General features: G+C 37.1%; 1 protein-coding gene and 1 pseudogene across 9 annotated transcripts in view; one reads left to right on the top strand and one right to left on the bottom strand.

Annotated features, from left to right (window-relative positions):
• HERC4 (HECT and RLD domain containing E3 ubiquitin protein ligase 4) overlaps window positions 1-20,125 on the top strand; it is a 143,418-nt gene that overhangs the window by 48,882 nt on the left and 74,411 nt on the right. For all 9 annotated transcript variants that reach the window (XR_002338528.1, XR_002338529.1, XM_021072873.1 and 6 more), the window contains 6 exons: window positions 843-973; window positions 10,398-10,558; window positions 16,543-16,619; window positions 16,882-17,006; window positions 19,728-19,787; window positions 19,926-20,037. Coding sequence is in view for 7 of the 9 variants with exons in the window: in XM_021072873.1 (XP_020928532.1) it covers window positions 843-973; window positions 10,398-10,558; window positions 16,543-16,619; window positions 16,882-17,006; window positions 19,728-19,787; window positions 19,926-20,037 (666 nt within the window). In the remaining 2 variants the exon portion in view is untranslated. The remainder of the gene's footprint in view (window positions 1-842; window positions 974-10,397; window positions 10,559-16,542; window positions 16,620-16,881; window positions 17,007-19,727; window positions 19,788-19,925; window positions 20,038-20,125) is intronic.
• LOC110256678 lies at window positions 980-3,024 on the bottom strand (annotated as a pseudogene).

Raw genomic sequence — 20,125 nt, 5'->3', positions numbered from 1 at the left:
TAGTATCTGTGCCAAGAATAGCTATATTTGTGCACTCTGGCTACATATACTTTGTTTTGCAGAGCTACTTTGAAAACTGAAAATGATACCATTTTTAGGTTTTGTGAAATTTTATAGGTGTGTACTTGGGATTCAACAAGAATATAATGAAGGCAGTGCAAAGGATAATTATTAATAGGAGTTCCTACTGTGGCATGGTGAATTAATGGTCTGGCTTGTCCCTGTCTGATCCCTGGCCCAGCGCAGTGGGTTAAGGATCTGGCATTGCTCCAGCTGTGGCATAGGTCACAGATGCAGCTCAGATTTGATCCCTGGCTCAGGAATGCACATATGTTGTGGGTGAAGCTGAAAAGGGGGGAAAAAAATTAATAGTGTATCTTTAATGATGACTTCAGCTAAATATCTTATAATGATTAGAGCATTATTAAATACTTGTAAAATACATGAGAATAATTAGCCATATCAACTTGGAGCTCTCCTAGTTTTAAGACATTTTACCTTGAAAAATCAGCTATCAGAGTTCCCACTGTAGACCAGTGGGTTAAGAATCCAGTTGCAGTGGCTTGGATTGCTGCAGAGGCATGGATTTGATCTCCAGCCCACTCCGGTGGGTTAAGGATCCTGAGTTGATGCAGCTTGGATTTTATCCCTGGCCAGAGAATTTCCATATGCCATGGGTGCAGCCATTAAAAAAAAGAAAAAAATCAGCTGTCATCTGTTAAATTGTGAAGTCAGTAGAAGAGAAAATTTGACTCTTTATTAACTTACTGTCCTGAAGATATTTTCTTTTATCAGACTTTCTAATGACAAAGCGTTTTATCTTTTTTTTTTTTTTTCCCCAGGAAGGTGGAGTGTTTACTTTTGGAGCTGGAGGGTATGGTCAGTTGGGTCATAACTCTACCAGTCATGAAATAAACCCAAGGAAAGTTTTTGAACTTATGGGAAGCATTGTTACTCAGATTGCTTGTGGAAGGTAAGCAGTTATATAAAAGAATATTTTGATCTTTTGTAACACAGTTATTTAGGGATTTTTTTTTTAATTAAACACCTATTATGCCATAAATCATAGGGAATGGCTTCCAACAGCTCAGGTTCCTTTCCTTTGGTTCTCACAAGGTATTCTCCAGTGGAACAGGCTGGACTTTAAGTTGAACTCGAGTATCTTATGGCTTCCTTTTCTTTTTCTGATCATTTTCCTTCACATGTTCCAGGAAGCTGTCTTGGCTCTTAGGGTGCTTAATATGCTCAAGATGTACATCAGTTCGCTTGGCAAGAAGAATCTTGCCCAACTTAACTTGTTTGTTTATAACAGTGCCAATAGCGTGAAGGGTAACATTGTAGATTGATCCAGTTTAGCCCTGGTAACGTTTGTGGGGCATTCCTTTTTGAACAGTGCCCATTCACTTTATGTCTACAGTATCACATAGTTTCTTGTTGATTTGGATGGGTATGGCAAAAGGAACAACTTCATGTTTTCTAAAAGGCCTACGGAAGATATAGGGGGTAACTCTTCTCTTCCCTTTGTATTGGTCATTTTTGTAAATTATTGGAAGAAGGCAATTCTAGCTCGATATGGAGATTTTTAAAAAATGAGTTGTTTGGAAATCTAATAGTCTTAGATTAAAAAATATTCTCTCTAGGAGTTCCTGATGTGCAGTGGGTTAAGAATCCCACTGCAGTGGCTCAGGTGACTGGGGAGGCATGGGTTTGATCCTTGACCTGGCACAGTGATTTAAATGATCCAGTGTTGCAGCTTACAGTCGCAGCTGTGGCTCAGATTCAGTCCCTGTCCTGGGGACTTCCATATGCCATGGGTGTGGCCATTTAAAAAAAAAAGTTCTCTCTTAAGTGCCTGATTGGCTGCTAAGGAGTCATAGTAACAAGAGAGACATCTTTTATACTGATTGTTTTGCCTTTCTCTATTTGAAACAAATTTATCTGAGTCAAGATATTAATAGTGTTAATGTAGTACTGTATATAACATTAAGTAAATATAATTTATTGTATGTAACATTACACTTGAAGAGAAACTACGTATCTTTTTTTTTTTTTTTTTTCCTTTTCTTTTTAGGTCTGTACCCACGGCATTTGGAGGTTCCCAGGCTAGGGGTTGAATTGGAGCTACAGCTACCAGCCTATGCCACAGCCACAGCAGTGCAGGATCTGAGCCATGTCTGCGACCTACACCACAGCTCACGGCAACGCCAGATCCATAACCCACTGAGCAAGGCTGGGGATCAAACCCACAAACTCATGGTTCCTAGTCGGATTTGTTTCCACTGCACTGAACTTCTTTCTTTCTTTCTTTCTTTCTTTTTTTTTTTTAAAGAATAAAGAAATTGACCAATTAATTACTTATACATTGGACTAATTAATGATGAAACTTGAATTGGAATACTGTTCTCCTGATATCTAGTTCTTGGGAGTAGATAGGAGTCAGAACTTCATCTTTAGTGGATTCAATTTTGTTGGACTCCTCAGGCAATATGCCCTTTGCTTGACTTAACTCAGTTTTGACCACTTAATTTTTTTCCACCTGGTATATATCTTTATATAATACAGTTTAGTTTTCCAACAGTTAATTCTAATACACAACCACAGTGTAGTTAGCCTTTTGTGACCTTTTGTCCTTCAACATCATGCTGTATGATGGTCTGTGTGTAGTCGTGGTTCTTCATTAATAGCTCTTACTGTGTTTTACTCAACTATGTGTATATATAATTATTTACTCATTACAGATGGGCACTTGGGTATTTTGGCAGTTACAAATAACATTGCTTTGAACATTTACTATGTCATATACATAAACTTTCATATTTCTAAAGTATATACTTAGAATGGAATTTCTGAGTCATAGAGTATACTTGAATTTTGCTTAACCTGCACTCTGTTTACCAGAATGGTTATACCAGCTTACCTTCCCATCAGTATTATATGAGAATTCCTAAGTCCCGGTCACCATTTGGTATTGTTAGACTTTGAATTTTTGCTAACCTTTTGGATATACAGTGTTAACTCAGTCATTTTAATTTGCAGTTCCGTGATTTGACAGCAGCTGCACTGAACATGTAGATCACTTTTGGAAGTATTGACATCTTAACAGTTTTAGGTCTTTCCATCTTTGAATGTGGAATGTCTAATTTTTTTCAGTAATGTTTTGTAGTTTTCATTGTGTATGTTTTATCTATTTGTTTTCTGTATACCTTATGCTTTTTTGTCCTTGATCTCCTATATTATTGTCTTCTTTTGTGTTTAGTTATTTTAGCTTCCTTTTCATTACCCCTTTTTCTTTTTTTTTAATGTGTTTTTAGGGCCACACCCTCAGCACATGAAAGTTCCCAGGCTAGGGGTCGAGTTGGGCTGCGGCCTAAACCACAGCCATAGCAACACTGGATCCAAGCTGCATCTACAACCCATACCACAGTTCACAGCAGCGCCAGATCCTTGACCCACTGAAGCGGGGCCAGGGTTGAACCCGCATCCTTATGGATACTAGTCAGGCTCATTACCACTGAGCCACAAGGGGAACTCCATCATTTCCTTTTCTGTATATTCTATAGCTATCTTTTTGTGGTTACCATGGGGATTACATTTAATATTCTAAAGTTATAACACTTTAACTCAAATTTATACCATTTCAACCTCAATAACATACAGAAACTCTATTCCCACTCCCTTTCAGTTATTGGTGTCATAACTTTGTATACATTGTGTGTCCAAAAACATAAATTAGTCTCCTAAATTAGGTAGAAAACAAAATTTGGAGAAAGAAAAGTTTACAATAATACTAGCTTTCATAATCAAGCATATATTTACCTTTACTAAGATCTTTATTTTTTCATACAGCTTCTAGTTACTGTCTAGTGTCCTTTCATTTCAACCTGTAGGATTCCTTTTAATATTTCTTAAAGGTCAGGTCTAGTGATAACAAACTTCCTTAGCTTTTGCTTATCTGTAAATGTCTTAATTTCTCTCTCACTTTTGAAAGACAGTTTTGCCAGACATCAGATTCTTGGTTGACAGGTTTTTTTTCTCTCAGCTGTTTCAATATATCAGCCCACTGTCTTCTGACCTGCTAAGTGTCTGTTGAGAACTCTACTGATAATCCTCTTGAAGATCCCTTGTATGCAACAAGTCACTTCTCTTTTGCTGTTTCAAGTTTCTCTGTCTTTCGACAGTTTATTTCTGAGTATGGGTTTCTTTCAGTTCATCCAACTTGGAGTCTCTTGGATGTTTGTCTTTCACGAAGTTTGGAAAGTTTTTATTCGTTATTTCTTCAGATGATCTGTCTCCGTATCTTTCTTTTTACTTTCTGGAACTCCCACAGTGCCTATGTTGGTCCGCTTGATGTCCCAGAGGTCCCTTAGGGTCTCTTTACCCTTCTTTAATATTTTTCCTATCTTTTCCTAAGACTTAGGAACTTCACTTGTTTTATTTGCAAGTTCTCTTACTCTTTTTTTCTTTAGACTCAAATCTTCCTTTGAATCTAGTGAATTTTTCATTTCAGTTTTGTATTTTTTATACTTTTGTTTCCTTTTGGCCTGTTTTAAATTTTTCTCTTTTTTAAATTGATACTTCTGTTTTCTTTATATATTATTTTCTTCACTTTTTCCATGCCTTCCTTTAGTTATTTGAGCACCTTTAAGAAGTTGTTTTAGTTTTTATCTATTTAAGGTCCATCATCTGATTGTTCTCAAGGACAGTTTCTTTTGTTTTTTTGGCCACACCTATAGCATGTGGAAATTGAGATGATCTATCCCATGCTGGAAGGGCCAGGGATTTAACCTGTGCTGCAGTTGTGGCCTGTGCCACAGCTACAGCGCAACACTGGCTTCCTAACCCACTGCACCATGAGGGAACTTCCAGTTGTTTTATTTTTATTTATATATATTTATGTATTTGTTTACTTATTGTATTTTTTAGGGCCACACCTGTGGCATATGGAGGTTCCCAGGCTAGGGGTTGAGTTGGAGCTACAGCTGCCAGCCTATGCCACAGCCACAGCAACTCAGGATCCGAGCCGAGTCTGTGACCTATACCACAGCTCACAGCAATGCTGGATCCTTAACCCACTGAGCAAGGCTAAGGATCGAACTTGCAACTCCATGGTTCCTAGTCGGATTCATTAACCACTGAGCCACGACGGGAATGCGTTGGTTTTTTTTTTTTTTTTTTTTTTTTTAAGTAGACTTTATTTTTTACAGCATTTTTAGGTTCAAAACAAAATTAAGTGATATTTTTTATAATTGACTGTTGACAAAAAATAATCAATAAACAGTCTTTAATAGGAATAGAAAAGTGTTTTATTTGAGCAAAACTGAGGATGATAACCTGGAAGACAGCATCTCAGATAACTCTGAGGAACTGCTCCAGAGAAGTATAATTTTCAGCACAGGTATTATATCTTGTCAGAACAAAAAACATCAAGTAAGTCAGGAATAACTTCCTTCAAGGATTCAAAAAACAAAATCAGCATGTACACAGCGTGGACATTCTTTACTTCTGGCACTGTACCCTGTTCTTTAGTTGTTAAAGCAGATATACAATGTATATTTGATAGGCCAACAAATAGGTTGTTTTTGTTAGCATTAAATTCAGCTTAAGTTACATGTAAGCCAGAGTGAATTCCCTTATCTCAGTATGTGAACATTTCTTTTGCGACTATATTAACAAATCATTACAGGTATATGTATTACACATTAGGGTTAGGCCTAAAAAGCAAAACAAACAAACGAAAAAATTATGGGAAATTCTAAGCGCATATCTCTTAAGATATAACTTCTTTCCTCATAGGGCTCTGATTGGATGTGTAATAAATTGTCTCACTCCACCTTGTAGTCTTATTCTTACTTTTCATATTTTTGTCCTTCACTGCCTTTTTGATCATTTTTACAATTTATATTTCAGTTCATTAATTCTCATACTATATATTTTTTGGTAAATACATTCTTTAAGATCTTAATTTTGGTTATCTGTGATTTTTCAGTTCTAGTGTATCTGGTTCTCTTTAAAATCTGAAGCAAGTTTTTTTTTTTTTTCTTTAATGTTTCCAGTTATCTTCAAGCTTGGCCTTTATTTCTTGGACATTAAACAACTATTAATTGTTCTGGATTCTTGTGCCTGAAAAATTCCAATATCTGAAAATTTTAGGGAACTACTTCTGTAGTTTCTTCTTTCTGCTAGGTTTTGTTCATGGTACCCTCTTTCTTTGTTTGCTCAGTTTTGTGTGTTTGACCATGTATTTGAAAAATTATTTATGGGAATAATTTTAAAAAGCCTTCCTTTTTTTCACATTCTCATTTGAATCAGGATCTGTTATAAAAGGCAAATAAATACAAGCTCAACATATAAGTGAGCAGAAATAGCTGTTGTCATAATCTTATTTGTTAGATTGTTAAAGTTTCATATGAGTATATATTCACTAAAGTTTAGAGAGTTAACTTTTCTTGTTTATGCATTTCATACATAATTCATTCAAAGATTATAAAGCAGTATTTTTTTCCAATGAAATATTTCATCATTTTTTAGATATCAGATATTGTTTTATGTTATCCAATTTTGTAATTCTTTTTTTTTTTTTTTTACTAATTAGGGAATTTTTAAAATTAAATTTCATTGTAGTATAGTTGATTTACAGTGTTGTGTTAATTTCAGGTGTCCAGCAGCATGAGTCAATTGTACATATACATATATCCTTTTTTTCTCCCATATAGGTTCCTACAGAATATTGAGTAGATTTCTGTGTCCCAGAGAGTAGATCCTTGTTACTCATCCATTCTGTATAGAGAAGAGTGTGTTTATCAATCCCAGTCTCCCATTTTATCCACCCCACCTCCCCCAGAGTTTTCCCTGTGGTAATCATAAGTTTGGTTTTGAAATCTTTGAGTCCGTTTTGTTAACAAGTTCCTCTGTATTATTCTCTTTTTTTGAGAGTATTATTCTTTATTAGATCCCACATGTTAGTGCTCTTCCTCTTTCTGACCTCAATATGATTATTTCTGGGTCCATCAGTGTTGCTGCAAATGGCATTGTTTCATTCTTTTTATGGCTGAGTAATATTCCATTCTATGTATGTACTGTATCTTCTTTATCCATTCCTCTGTCTATGGACTTTTAGGTTGATTTCATGTCTTGGCTATTGTAAATAGTGCTAAAATAAACATTGGGTTTTATGTATCTTTTTGAATCATGGTTTTCTCTGGATATATGCTAATTAATGATGTTGAACTTCTTTTCGTGTGCTTTTTGGCCATATGTTTTTCTTCTTTGGAGAAACGTCTCTTTTAGATCTTCTGACCATTTTTTGATTGAGTTTCTTTTTCAGTATAGAGCTATATGAGATATTTGTGTTATTTTGGAGGTTAATCCCTTGTTCATCCAATTTTGCAATTCTTAACAGTTGAAATATGCATGATTTAGATAGTTATTCTTAGTTTTGTAAACTCAATATTTTTCCGGTAATTTTATTTATTTCACTATTTGATTGGAGGGATTTCAGATATGTATTAATTGAGATGTATGAACTTACCATACAGAGGGAGTGTCTATTGGTGTCTTGATCAGCTTGTCATCTGGGTAGTTGGTACTGTAAGAACTCTGGATTATTTCCTTTTTAAATAGTTGTCAAAAAACCTCCTGAAAAAAGTCTCTAAGGGACAAGGAAATGATCTGAGAGACAAAGGTTCAAATTCCAGTAGTATAATGTCAGTGTTTTTGAGCTGTTACATCAAATATAGGGCTGCTTGAGATAGTTATATTTGTTCATCGGCTGTCAACTCCAACTTCATGCTGTAATCCTTTGGAGAGTTTTTTAGAACCATGTGTGGTTGCCTGGGCTCAGTCCTGCTAACTCTAAGATGCAGCCAGGGTTAAGAACTACTCCTTTAGTAGACCAATTTGAGGAGGAATTCAATGCACTTGTTAATATTGAGCAGTACTTTTTAAACTACCATTCTGTTCCCTTGAAATGTCACAGTGGTGGCTTTTTGAAGGAGGCTCACTGGGCAGTATTAAACCCTTCTTCAACCAGAGCAGTTTTGTCTGTTTTATATGCTAAGATTCCATTTAACATTTCTTTTGTTAAAAGAGTACCCTTAGTTTAAACTTTTTTTATTGACCTTGGCTCATCTGGCTCTGAGATAAGACAGTCGTTAGGTCTTCTTAGTTTTCCAGTAATATAACAGACTAGGTAACTTGAAAACCCTTCTGAGTCAAAATACCTTTCAATGGAAAAAGAATTATATGTTTAAATTTAAAAAAGAATGTGTGTATACACACACACAAAATCATCACTTTGCTGTACAGCAGGAATTAACAACATTGTAAATCAACTGTGTAAAAATTAACAAATTTTTAAAATTTTGGAAATTAAACAACAGCCAAAAAAAAGACTCTAGAGCCACTCTGAAATAATTTGCCAGTCTAGGTAATGTATTAATTAGCTTATTTTACAAAACAAACCACTTAGTGATTCAGTACAGTTATCTATTTAGCTGATAATTCTGTTGTTCAGTATTTGGCTAGGCAGTTCTCATCTTAACTAGACTCATTTGATCAGCTCATAATCTGTCTGGGGGCTGATTAGTCTATGGGGGGGGGTCTTAGCTGGAATAGCTTCTCTCTGTATATCATCCATCATCTGCTAACCTTGGGTTATTCTCATGCTGGTAGGGCAGGGTTCCTAAAGAGAGAAGGAAAGGAGTTCCTCTTCTGGCTCAGTAGTTAACAAACCCGACTAGTATCCCTGAGGACACCGGGTCTGTCCCTGGCCTCGCTCAGTGGGTTAAGGATCCAGCATTGCTGTGAACTGTGATGTAGGTTGCAGATGCGGCTTGGATCCTGTGTTGCTGTGGCTGTGGTGTAGGCCAGTGGTGGTAGTTCCGATAGGTTCCATAGCCTGAGAATTTTCATATGCCATGGGTGCGGCCCTAAAAAGACAAAAGAGAGAGAAGGAAAACTACATAGGCTCATATCTGATGCATTTCTGCTTCATTCTGTTCAAAGCAAGCCATAAGTCAGAGCCTAGTTTTAAGAAGTGGGGAAATAGATTTCCTGTCTTGGTGGAAACAGCTGGAGAAGTCATATTATAAGGATAATGGTTATAGGGAGAGGAATAACTTTGGCCGTTTTTACAAACAGCATACCACAGATGGCAAAGGAGTTTGAAACAGGAGATGAATCCTAAGAACTGGTAGAAATAGTTGTGAGGCCTGAGAAACTATCTCCTCCCAATAAAACCACCTCATAGGAAGAGTTCACAGTGAAATATTTTCTTGCTAGTTTAAGGAGACTTTTCTGCTTTTGGTCTATTTTCTAGTTTGGATTTCCCCTGAACATGTGTAACCACAGGACTCCTCCAAGGTAGAGATGGGGTTTGTCATAGTAGTCCTAGGTTGGTGTATATGTTTTATATTTCACAATATTCAAAGGGTTTTAAATGAAGTAACTGGATATGTGATTTGAAAAAAAGAACTAGAAATGGGGTAAAACATAATGATTAAAAATTTAAATGCATTAGGTAGTTTAAACAGCAAGTTGGACATATTGCTAAAGAGGAAAGTAATGATTTAAAAATTAGATCCAGGGAAATTACTCACAAGGGATATGAATATTAAAGAGAAGTTAAAAGACTGATAGGGTATATTGGGAAGATAAAACATTTGTTTAATGTTATCAAGAAGAAGAGAATTGAATAAATGGGAGAGAGACAATATTTACAGAAATAACACTTAAGAATTTGCCAGACTTGATTGAAACCATAAAACCTGAAATTGAGGAACACAGGGCCTGAGCTGGATAGTTACCTTTAGTCATTCCTGAACATGCAGTTGGTTCACTGATTAGGTTCAGCTTCAGTTCTTAGGTTTGCCTCCACTCTGGTTCCTCTAGAAGAGTTTGAGTGAATATGCATTAGAATCAGTTTCTTTTGAAGAAAGGAACATAGTTTATCATGCATTTTTATATATGCTGATCTTCTGCCCGGGTGTTATCCTAAAACTGTTGAGTGATGTCCAGGTGGTGGACCATATCTCTCAGACCCTAACTGAGAGGGAAGGCCAGTGGGGAACTTATTGGACAATAGAGTTAGATGCTACTTCTACTGCTGAATCGTCTGTTGGAAAGAATACCAGTATAGAGCTGGGCCTTTTAAAATTTGGACATTTGTGAGAATTTTCTGAACCATGCCAATGCAGCCTGCCTGTGTGGTACAGAATTTGATCAGTATGTAGTAAGGCTATTAATATTTTGCATAGAAAATTTTAGAACTGTAATTGTTTTGTTATTTTCTTTTTAAAGTGAAAAATATATCAGTAATTTTTGCTGTGCTTTTCTAAATGTAAATGTGAATTGTTTGAAAGGTAACATTAAGTCTGAGGTTTTCTATTACTTTACTCTAGGCAGCACACTTCTGCTTTTGTTCCTTCATCAGGACGAATTTATTCTTTTGGACTTGGTGGTAATGGACAGCTAGGAACTGGTTCAACAAGCAACAGAAAAAGTCCTTTCACTGTGAAGGGAAATTGGTTTCCTTATAATGGGCAATGTCCACCAGATTTTGGTAAGTTCTTTTCTATTAAAGCTTTGTTGCACACATTAAAGTTGTTACTAAAATGTTCTTAAAAGATGAACTTTTGGAGTTCCCGTCATGGCACAGCAGAAATGAGTCTGACTAGGAACCATGAGGTTGTGGGTTTGATCCCTGCCCTTGCTTTGGGTTAAGGATCCGGCATCAACATGAGCTGTTGTAGGCCGGCAGCTACAGCCGCGATTGGACCCCTAGCCTGGGAATCTCCATATGCCGTGGGTGCAGCCCTAAAAAGACAAAAAAAAAAAAGATAAACTTTTCTGTCTTTGAAATGAATTCCAAGATACATGGTTTAATGTAAATAGCAAGATACAGCACACCGTATATAGTTATTTTGTTTATATTTGCTTATTTGTGCATTAAGAAACTCAAGATAAATAAAATAAGGAAAGTGGTTTTAGAGGATTGGGCATGATGGGAACTGGGTAGTGACTAGACACCAGTGAAAAGGAAGTGTTTTTGTTTTTCACTTTTTTTTTTTTAAATGGCTGCACCTACAGCATATGGAAGTTCCAGGGCCAGGAATTAAATCCAAGGTGCAGCTTCAACCCATACCACAGCTGTGGCAACACCAGGTCCTTAACTGACTGGGCCGGGGATCAAACTAGCACCTCCACAGTGACCTGAGCCACTATAGTTGGATTCTTAACCGACTGTGCCATAGTAGGAACTCCTGTTTTTTACCTTTAATTATGGTAAAATATATATGACATAAAATTTATGAACATAACCATTTTTTAAGTGCATAGTTCATTAGTGTTAAGTACATTCACATCATTATGCAACTAACCTCCAGAGCTCTTTTCATCTTATTTTATTGATTGATTGATTGATTGCTAGACCTGTGGCATGTGGAAATTCCTGGGCCAGGAATCAAACCCACACCACAGCAGAGACCCAGGCCACTGCAGTGATAGTGCTGGATCCACAAGGGAACTCCCAAAACTCTTTTTATCTTGTAAAACCCAAAACTGTGTTCATTAAACAACAATTCTCTTTACTCTAGGCAGCCATTAGCTGCCCACTAGCTGGCATCCCGCATTCTGTCTCTGTGAATTTGACTTGACTCTAACCACCTCACAAGTGGAGTCATACAGTGTTTGTCTTTTTGTGAGTGGATTTTTTAAATAAACCTAGCATAATATGCTTAAGGTTTGTCTATGTTATAGCATGTGTATGTATGTAGCACATTTTGTTTATCTATGAATTACTGATGGACGTTTGGATTATATCCACCTTTCCGGCAATTGTGAATAATGCTGCTATAAAAATGGGTTACAAATATCTCTTCAAGACCCTGCTTTCAGTTCTTGTGGGTATATATGGGATTTTAAAATTCTGTAACATTTTTGGAGTTCCTGTCGTGGCAAAGCAGAAATGAATCTGATTAGGAACCATGAGGTTGTGGGTTTGATCCTTGGCCTCTCTCAGTGGGTTAAGGATCTGGCGTTGCCATGAGCTGTGGTGTAGGTTGCAGACGCGGCTCAGATCTGGCGTTGCTGTGGCTGTGGTGTAGTCTGGCAGGTACAGCTCTGATTAGATCCTAGCCTGGGAACCGCCAAATGCCATGGGTACAGCACTAAAAAGACAAAATAAAATAAAATTGTATAACATTTTCTGGGGTTTTTTTTTTTTTTTGCAATTTGAAACCCTTATGAATATGTTACCTATTCAGAATATTAACATTTAAAATGTGCTTTTTATGTCCCTACTGCTTTAGCCAAATCTGTAATTTATTTTTATTTTCTGTTATTCTTTCGGTAGATATGGCTATTTTTTCATCAATATTATTAATTTACTACTTAAGGAGTTTGAAATATTCACACTGTTTTCTCATTCACTTCTTTGACATGTTGCAACCAAAATGTACTTTTTTCAGTATTTCCTTTTACCATCCTAAACTATTCCTCAGAATTGTTTTCTTAGTTACTTCTGTTGGTTGCCTCTTGCTGTGCTCTGGGGTGGTTGACAGTTAAGAACTCATTCTCCACTGATGACAGTTCTATGGGACCCTCGAGCATAAGCCCTCACTGGCCCCAAGTCCAGTGACCTAGAGGTGTTCCCTGGATGGCAGGTACAAAAATCAAGGCCCTAGATGAGGCTATAAGCTCCTTTCCAGGAGTTACTGGCAAGGTGAAATGAGAAGAGGAGTGTTTTTTTGACATTTCATTTCACCTTACCAAAGCATAGTTTACAAAATTGATGTGAATTAGGAGTTCCCATTGTGACGCCGCAGAAATGAATCTGACTAGGAACCTTGAGGTTTCAGGTTCAATCCCTGGCCTCACTCAGTGGATTAAGGATCTGGCATTGCCATGAGCTTCAGTGAAGGTCACAGACGTAGCTCAGATCTGGCGTTGCTGTGGCTGTGGTATAGGCTGGCAGCTGTAGCTCTGATTAGACCCCTAGCCTGGGAACCTCCATATGCCGTGGGTGTGCCCTAAATAAAAGCAAAAAACAAAACAACAACAAAAATAAAAAATAAACAACAAAATTGATGTGAATTACATTAGTTTAGAAGACGAAAACATGAATCCCTTATATATCCAGAAAATAGAACATTAAAACAAAGTTCACACTATGAATCTTGGATTGTCAGTTTCATGAAACTGCATGTTAACTTTTAAAAAGTATATGAGGAATTCTAGTATAGTTTGCTGGTGTCTTCTGAAAATTATCTGAGCTATGTCTCTTCAGAAGCCTGTACCCAAGTGTCTGTTCTTTGAAGTATATGTGGTTTCAGTTACCAGTTACAGCCCTTTATACAGGGTTCTGAGACCATCCTTCTTTGTTGAAAATATATAAACTCTGGCCTGTAGCTTACAGGAGATCCTTCAGACAAGCATCAGAGTAAAGCAAAAATTATTGATAGATGACAGGCTTAAAATGACTGTGGCTAATTTATTACTGATAATTGTCAATTGGAAAGATATGATGAGGGTTGTTTTTTTTGGCGGGTGGCAAGACTGCACCCATGGCATATGGAAGTTCCTGGGCCAGAGATCAAACACGCACCACAGCAGCAACCCAAGCCACTGCAGTGACAACGCCAGATCCTTAGCCCACTACACCACAAGAGAACTCCCAAAAGATCAAATTTTGTGATACTCCATAGCCTCTCTAGGAAATCTCAAAGGTATTTTCACTAATACACAAAAGGTATTATGGAGGTTTTAGTTTTCTGTGTTTAGGATCTGACTTGGGGAAGTATATTAGTTTGCTAGGGCTGCCATAACAAAAGATCACAGACTGGGTAGCTTAAACAGCAGAAGTTTATTTTCTCACAGTTGTGAAAGCTGCAAGTCCAGGGTCACGATATCAGCACTTTGGTTTCTTCTGAAGCTTCTCTCCTTGGTTTGCAGATGGCTGCCTTCTTGTTATGTCCTCACATGGCCTTTTTTTCTGTGCATTTGCATTGTAGGTGTTTCTTCATGTTCTTATAAGGGCAGCAAGCATAATGGATTAGGGCCCCACTCTTAACAGCCTCATTTTATCTTAATCACCTCTCTGAAAACCTTATTTCCAAGTACAGTCATATTTTGAAATACTGGGACTTACAGCTTTGACAGAGCAATTTTAGGGGGACATGATTCCATCCATAACAGGAAGACAAAAATCAAAAAAATGTGAGAGGAGTTTGGAACACTTTATTAAAAGATAAATGCATTGATGCTTGAGAAATAACTTGGTTACCTATTTTATTGAAATGACAATAAAACATTTCAAAGTAGATGTAAATGGTAATGTGATTGAAAAGAACTTCAGCTCATTTGTAAACAAGGAGTGATTCTTTTTCTTTTCTCCTTAAGTAATGAAAGACAATAAAATCAACATAAAGCATAGGAAATTATTTCATTAAGACAGAAATTTTGGCGTTCCCTGGTGACCTAGTGGGTAAGGATCCAGTGTAGTTACTTCTGTGGTTTGAGTCGCTGCTGTGAAGCAGGTTGGATCCCTGGCCCAGGAGCCTCCACATGCCATGGGTGTGGCCAAAAAAAATTGGTTTTGGCTTTAGAGCTTTCTTATTGTGGAGAATTTAGTCATATTAATGTTCTGAAGCTCTTATTAGCATTTTATAAGCTAGGTAAAGTTTTTATATTATGTATTCATAAATATTTACTGAGTTCTTTGAACATTGTGCTTGGTAGTAGGGAATGATTGAGGAAATTAAGATATGGTCTCTTCTTTAAAAATTAATTCTGGGAGTTCCTGCACAGTGGGTTAAGAATCTGACTGCAGGAGTTCCCGTCGTGGCTCAGTGGTTATCGAATCCAACTAGGAACCATGAGGTTGCGGGTGTGATCCCTGGCCTTGCTCAGTGGGTTAAGGATCCAGCATTGCCATGAGCTGTGGTGTAGGCTGCAGACTCCGCTCGGATCCCACATTGCTGTGGCTCTGGCATAGGCCTGCAGCTACAGCTCTGATTTGACCCGTAGCCTGGGAACCTCCATATGCCGCAGGAGCAGCCCTAGAAGAGGCAAAAAGACAAAAAAAAAAAAAAAAAAAAAAAAAGAAGAAGATTCTGACTGCAGTGGCATGGGTTTGATCCCTGGCCTGGCACACTGGGTTAAGGCCGTGGCATAGATTGCAGCTGCAGCTCAGATTCAGTCCCTAGCCCAGGAACTTCAGTATGCCACAGGTGCAGCTATTTAAAAGAAATGAATTATAATTCTGTAGCAGTAGTGCTTACGAATAATACAAGGTGATAAATTAGTCAAGTGGAGAGTAGGGGGGTCAGGAGCAGGATGACAGAAATGAATTATAATTGGAAAAAACTAGCCTTAAGTTATACTGAGGAGCTTTGGTGTTTTGGTGTGTTATACTTCTGAATATGAGCCTAGCAGTATTTTTGATAATAGATAAAAAAGAAGAAAAAGGAAAAGGTTTTGGATGTCTTTTTGAAAAGGAACTTTATTGTTCCTTCTTTACTTCTAAATCTGCTTATTGATTTTTATAATTTTGGACCTGATGAGAAAATAATTTTGCATTATGAATTTTGCATTACTTAGGAAGCTTTAACAGGAGTTCCCATTGTGCTGCAGCAGAAACAAATCCAGCTAGTATCCATGGGGATGCAGGTTCATTCCCTGGCCTCGCTCAATGGGTCGGGGATGCAGCGTTGCTGTGAGCTGTGGTATAGGTTGCAGACATGGCTCAGATCCTGAATACTGTGGTTTAGGCCAGCAGCTGTAGCTCCGATTTGACACCTAACCTGGGAACCTCCATATGCCATGGGTGTGGCCCTAAAAATCAAAAAAAAAGAAGAAGAAGCAGCTTTAACATGTACTTGTCTTTTTAAAAAAATTAATATTCTTTTTTTTAATTTTTTTTAAGTTCAGGGCCATACTTGCAGCATATGGAGGTCCTCAGACCAGGGGTCAAATTGGAGCTGTAGCCGCCAACCTATACCACAGCCACAGCAAAGTGGAATCCGAGCCACATCTGCAAACTACACCACAGCTCACGGCAATGCTGCATCCTTATCCTGCTGAATGAGGCCAGGGATCGAACCTGCATCCTCATGGGTACTAGTCAGATTTGTTTCCGCTGAGCCACGATAGGAACTCTAAAATTAGCATTCTTAATTTTTATTTTCGTCTGAGCTGTCTTTTATATTCCATCCAATTTTTACATCATCTTCAGTTTAAAATGTATTGAGATAATAAAGATCTAGACTAGAAAATGCCCCTTTTTTTTGTTTTTTGATGTTTAGGTCAAAAGAGAGACTTGTAAAACTTAACAAATGCTGGTTGTGCTTCTGGGATAATTTAATGTTTGTCACTTGGTTGTTCTCAACCCCATAGCAATCAGAACATTCTAAGTGATTTTATATCACTGAGCTCATGATTGGGAGGTCTAATTAGGTTAAATGATTAAAAAAAAATCCAGTAGCATACTTGATGTTCTGAAAAATCCATATAAATCTTAAATTTTTTTATATTTTATTTCTATTACAGATTCTGAAGAATATTTCTGTGTAAAAAGAATTTTCTCAGGTGGAGATCAAAGCTTTTCACATTACTCTAATCCCCAGGTAATGATAATCATATAAATAATTACCTAGCTCAGATAATTTTGAAGAATTTTTTTGAACCCATATTAATGTTCTTTATATGTTCTACAAACTAATTGTTTTGTTTTTCTTAAGTCTACAGAATTTTTCTAGTCCATTTGATAAGTTTTAATTTAAAGTGTTTAGTAGAGGTTAACTTCCAAATACATAGTGGAAGCATGTCTTAGTTTAAGTATATGCAATATCTCTTCCCTCTGACTAATCTGTTTGTTTTAAAATTTAGAACTGTGGGCCACCAGATGACTTTAGGTTTTCTGATCCTTCAAAACAAATCTGGACTGTGAATGAAGCTCTCATTCAAAAATGGCTGAGCTACCCTTCTGGAAGATTTCCTGTAGAGATAGCCAAGTAAGAAAAGTATTTTATCTACACAAAGACAAACACAGTCTCTCAACTCTATGGTGAAGGAACCTGTACTTAAAAATTTTTTATTTAGGTTCCCATTGTGGCCCAGCGGGTTAAGAACCTGACTAGTATCCATGAGGATATAGGTTTGATCCCTGGCCTTGCTTAGTGGGTTAAGGATCTGGCTTTGCCTCAAGCTGCAGTGTGTATGTCACAGATGAGCTCAGATCCGGTGTTGCTGTGGCTGTGGTGTGGGCTGGCAGCTGCAGCTCTAATTCTACCTCTAGCCTGGGAGCTTCTGTATGCCAATGGTGTGGCCCTAAAAAGCAAAAAAAAATAAATAAAAGTGTATATGGAACCATAAAAACCCAAAATTGCCAAAGCAATCCTGAGGAGCAAAAATCAAGCAAGCAGGAGGCATAACTACCCCAGACTTCAGGCAATATTACAAAGCTACATTAATCAAGACAGTGTGGTACTGGTACCAAAAGAGACATACAGATCATTGTAGCAGAATAGAGAACCCAGAAATAAACCCAGCCAACTACGGTCAGTTAATCTTCGACAAAAGAGGCAAGAATATAAAATGGGAAAAATAGTCTTAAGAGCAAGTGGTACTGGGAAAACTGGACAGCTGCATGTAAATCAATGAAACTGGAACATACCCTCACACCATGCATTAAAATAAACTCAAAATGCCTTAAAGACTAAAAAACAAACAGAAAAAACACAAGGAGTTACCGTCATGGTTCAGCCAAAATGAATCTGACTAATATCCATGAGGACACAGGTTCAATCCCTGGCCTCACTCAGGGGGATTTAAGGATCCGGTGTTGCCATGAGCCATGGTGTAGGCCTGCAGCTACAGCTCCAGTTTGACCCTTAGTGTGGGAACCTCTATATGCTGCACGTGTGGCCCTAAAAACACACACCAAAAACATAAAATGGCTTAAAAACTTAAACAAGACAAGACACCATCAAACTCCTTGAAGAGAACATAGGCAAAACACTGACATCAATCATACAAATGTTTTCTTAGGTCAGTCTAACAAAGCAACAGAAATAAAAGCAAGAATAAATCAGTGGGACCTAATCAAACTGACAAGCTTTTGCACAGCAAAGGAAACCATAAAAAAAAAAAAAAAAAAAAAAAAAGTCACCTATGAAATGGGAGAAAGTAGTTTCAAAGGACTCAAATCACAAGGGCTTAGTCTCTAAAATATACAACCAACTTATACAACTCAGCAACAAGAAAACGAACAACCCAGTTGAAAAATGGGCAAAAGACCTGAATAAACATTTCTCCAAAGAAGATATACAGATGGCCAACAAGGATGTGAAAAATGCTCAATATCACTAATCATTAGAGAAACGCAAATCAAAACTACTGTGAGGTACTACCTCACACTTGTCGGGATGGCTGTCATTAACAAGCCAACAAATAACAAATGCTAGAGAGGGTGTGGAAAAAAGGGTATCCTCCTACATTGTTGGTGGGAATGTAAATTGGTACAACCACTATGGAAAACAGTATGGAGGTACCTCAAAACTAAGTATATAACTACCATATGACCAACAGTCCCACACTCGGGCATGTATTCATTGAAAAAGCATTCATTGAAAAAGATACGTGTGCTCTCATGTTCATTGCAGCACTATTCACAATAGTGATACCATTTGTATCTGGAATCTAATATACGGCACAAATGAACCTTAGCACAGAAAAGTAAGTCATGGACATGGAGAATGGACTTGTGGTTGCCAAGGGAGGTGGGGAGGGAGTGGGATGGATTGGCAGCTTGGGGTTAATAGATGCAAACTATTACATTTGGAGTGGATAAGCAATGAGATCCTGCTGTATAGTACAGGATCTCATAGTCACTTTTGATGGAACATGATGGAGGATAATGTGAGAAGAAGTATGTAGATATATATACGTATGACAAGGTCACTTTGCTATACTGTAGAAATTGACAACATTGTAAATCAGCTATAATGGAAAAAATAAAAATCATGTATAAAAGAATTATTAAATCAATCTTTATGGAATTCTGATTTGTTCTGAGTGTTGCTTAGAGGAATACTGTATAGCATTAAATATTAGTTTAAGTATTTATTTTAATTTTCATTTAAAAATAAAGGTGAACAGAACAGAGTGGTCTGATCTGATGAATAATTGTGGGGATGAGGGAGCTGACCTTGCATTCAGTGAACAAGAAGGACATCTTGGCACATACCTTCAGACCAGAGGATGAGAAGTGCTGGCCCCTCAAAGAGCCAGGTGGAAAAAACAACAAATGCAAAGGCATTGAGACAGCAAAGAGGGTGGTTTGTCCGAGGACCAGGGAGGCTCAAGAGAGCTCAGTGTGGCTGAGGAGAGCAGGGTGGAAAGTAGCAAGAGGCAAGGAGGAAAGGGACCATATTAACGCCCCTTATGACCCTATTGTGCATGACTTAGCCACAGTAATCCTTTGGGATTTGGAAATTGTTTGACAAACCCCCAAAATGTTTAGCTAGAGAGACTGGGTGAGTGAGTGAACCTGCTCAACCCTCTGGAACAAAAGTTTTTAAAACAGAAAGAATTACATATTGTTGTTAGGTATTTGTTTTCCTTCAATAAATACTATGTTTCATCTTTAAAAATAAAATAAAATGAAATAAAAATAAAGGTGAAAAATCAGATTTCTCATTTTGTGCTTTTGTAATTTTTAAATTTCTTTTTAGTGAAATAGATGGAACATTTTCTTCATCTGGTTGTCTAAATGGAAGTTTTTTAGCTGTTAGGTAAGTTATAATTCTTTGATATACTGTATCTTTCAAATTTATTATATATATCATTATATTAAGTAATAACATCGCTTATTTAAATGAAATAATTTAAACATTTTATTTCTCTCTCTTTCTGTGTTATTTTTTAACTAGCAATGATGATCACTATAGAACAGGCACCAGATTTTCAGGGGTTGATATGAATGCTGCTAGACTTTTATTCCACAAACTTATACAACCTGATCATCCTCAGATATCTCAGCAGGTTTGTTTTTATTTTGTATTATGTTTTATGTAGCCTGTTTTGAGTTTTTTATTCCATGTTACTTTATATGTTTTATAGCCTAATGAAC

The sequence above is a fragment of the Sus scrofa genome, chromosome 14, assembly GCF_000003025.6.
Source record: "Sus scrofa isolate TJ Tabasco breed Duroc chromosome 14, Sscrofa11.1, whole genome shotgun sequence".
Taxonomy (NCBI): domain Eukaryota; kingdom Metazoa; phylum Chordata; class Mammalia; order Artiodactyla; family Suidae; genus Sus; species Sus scrofa.
This window is presented reverse-complemented; position numbering and strand designations above follow the sequence as displayed.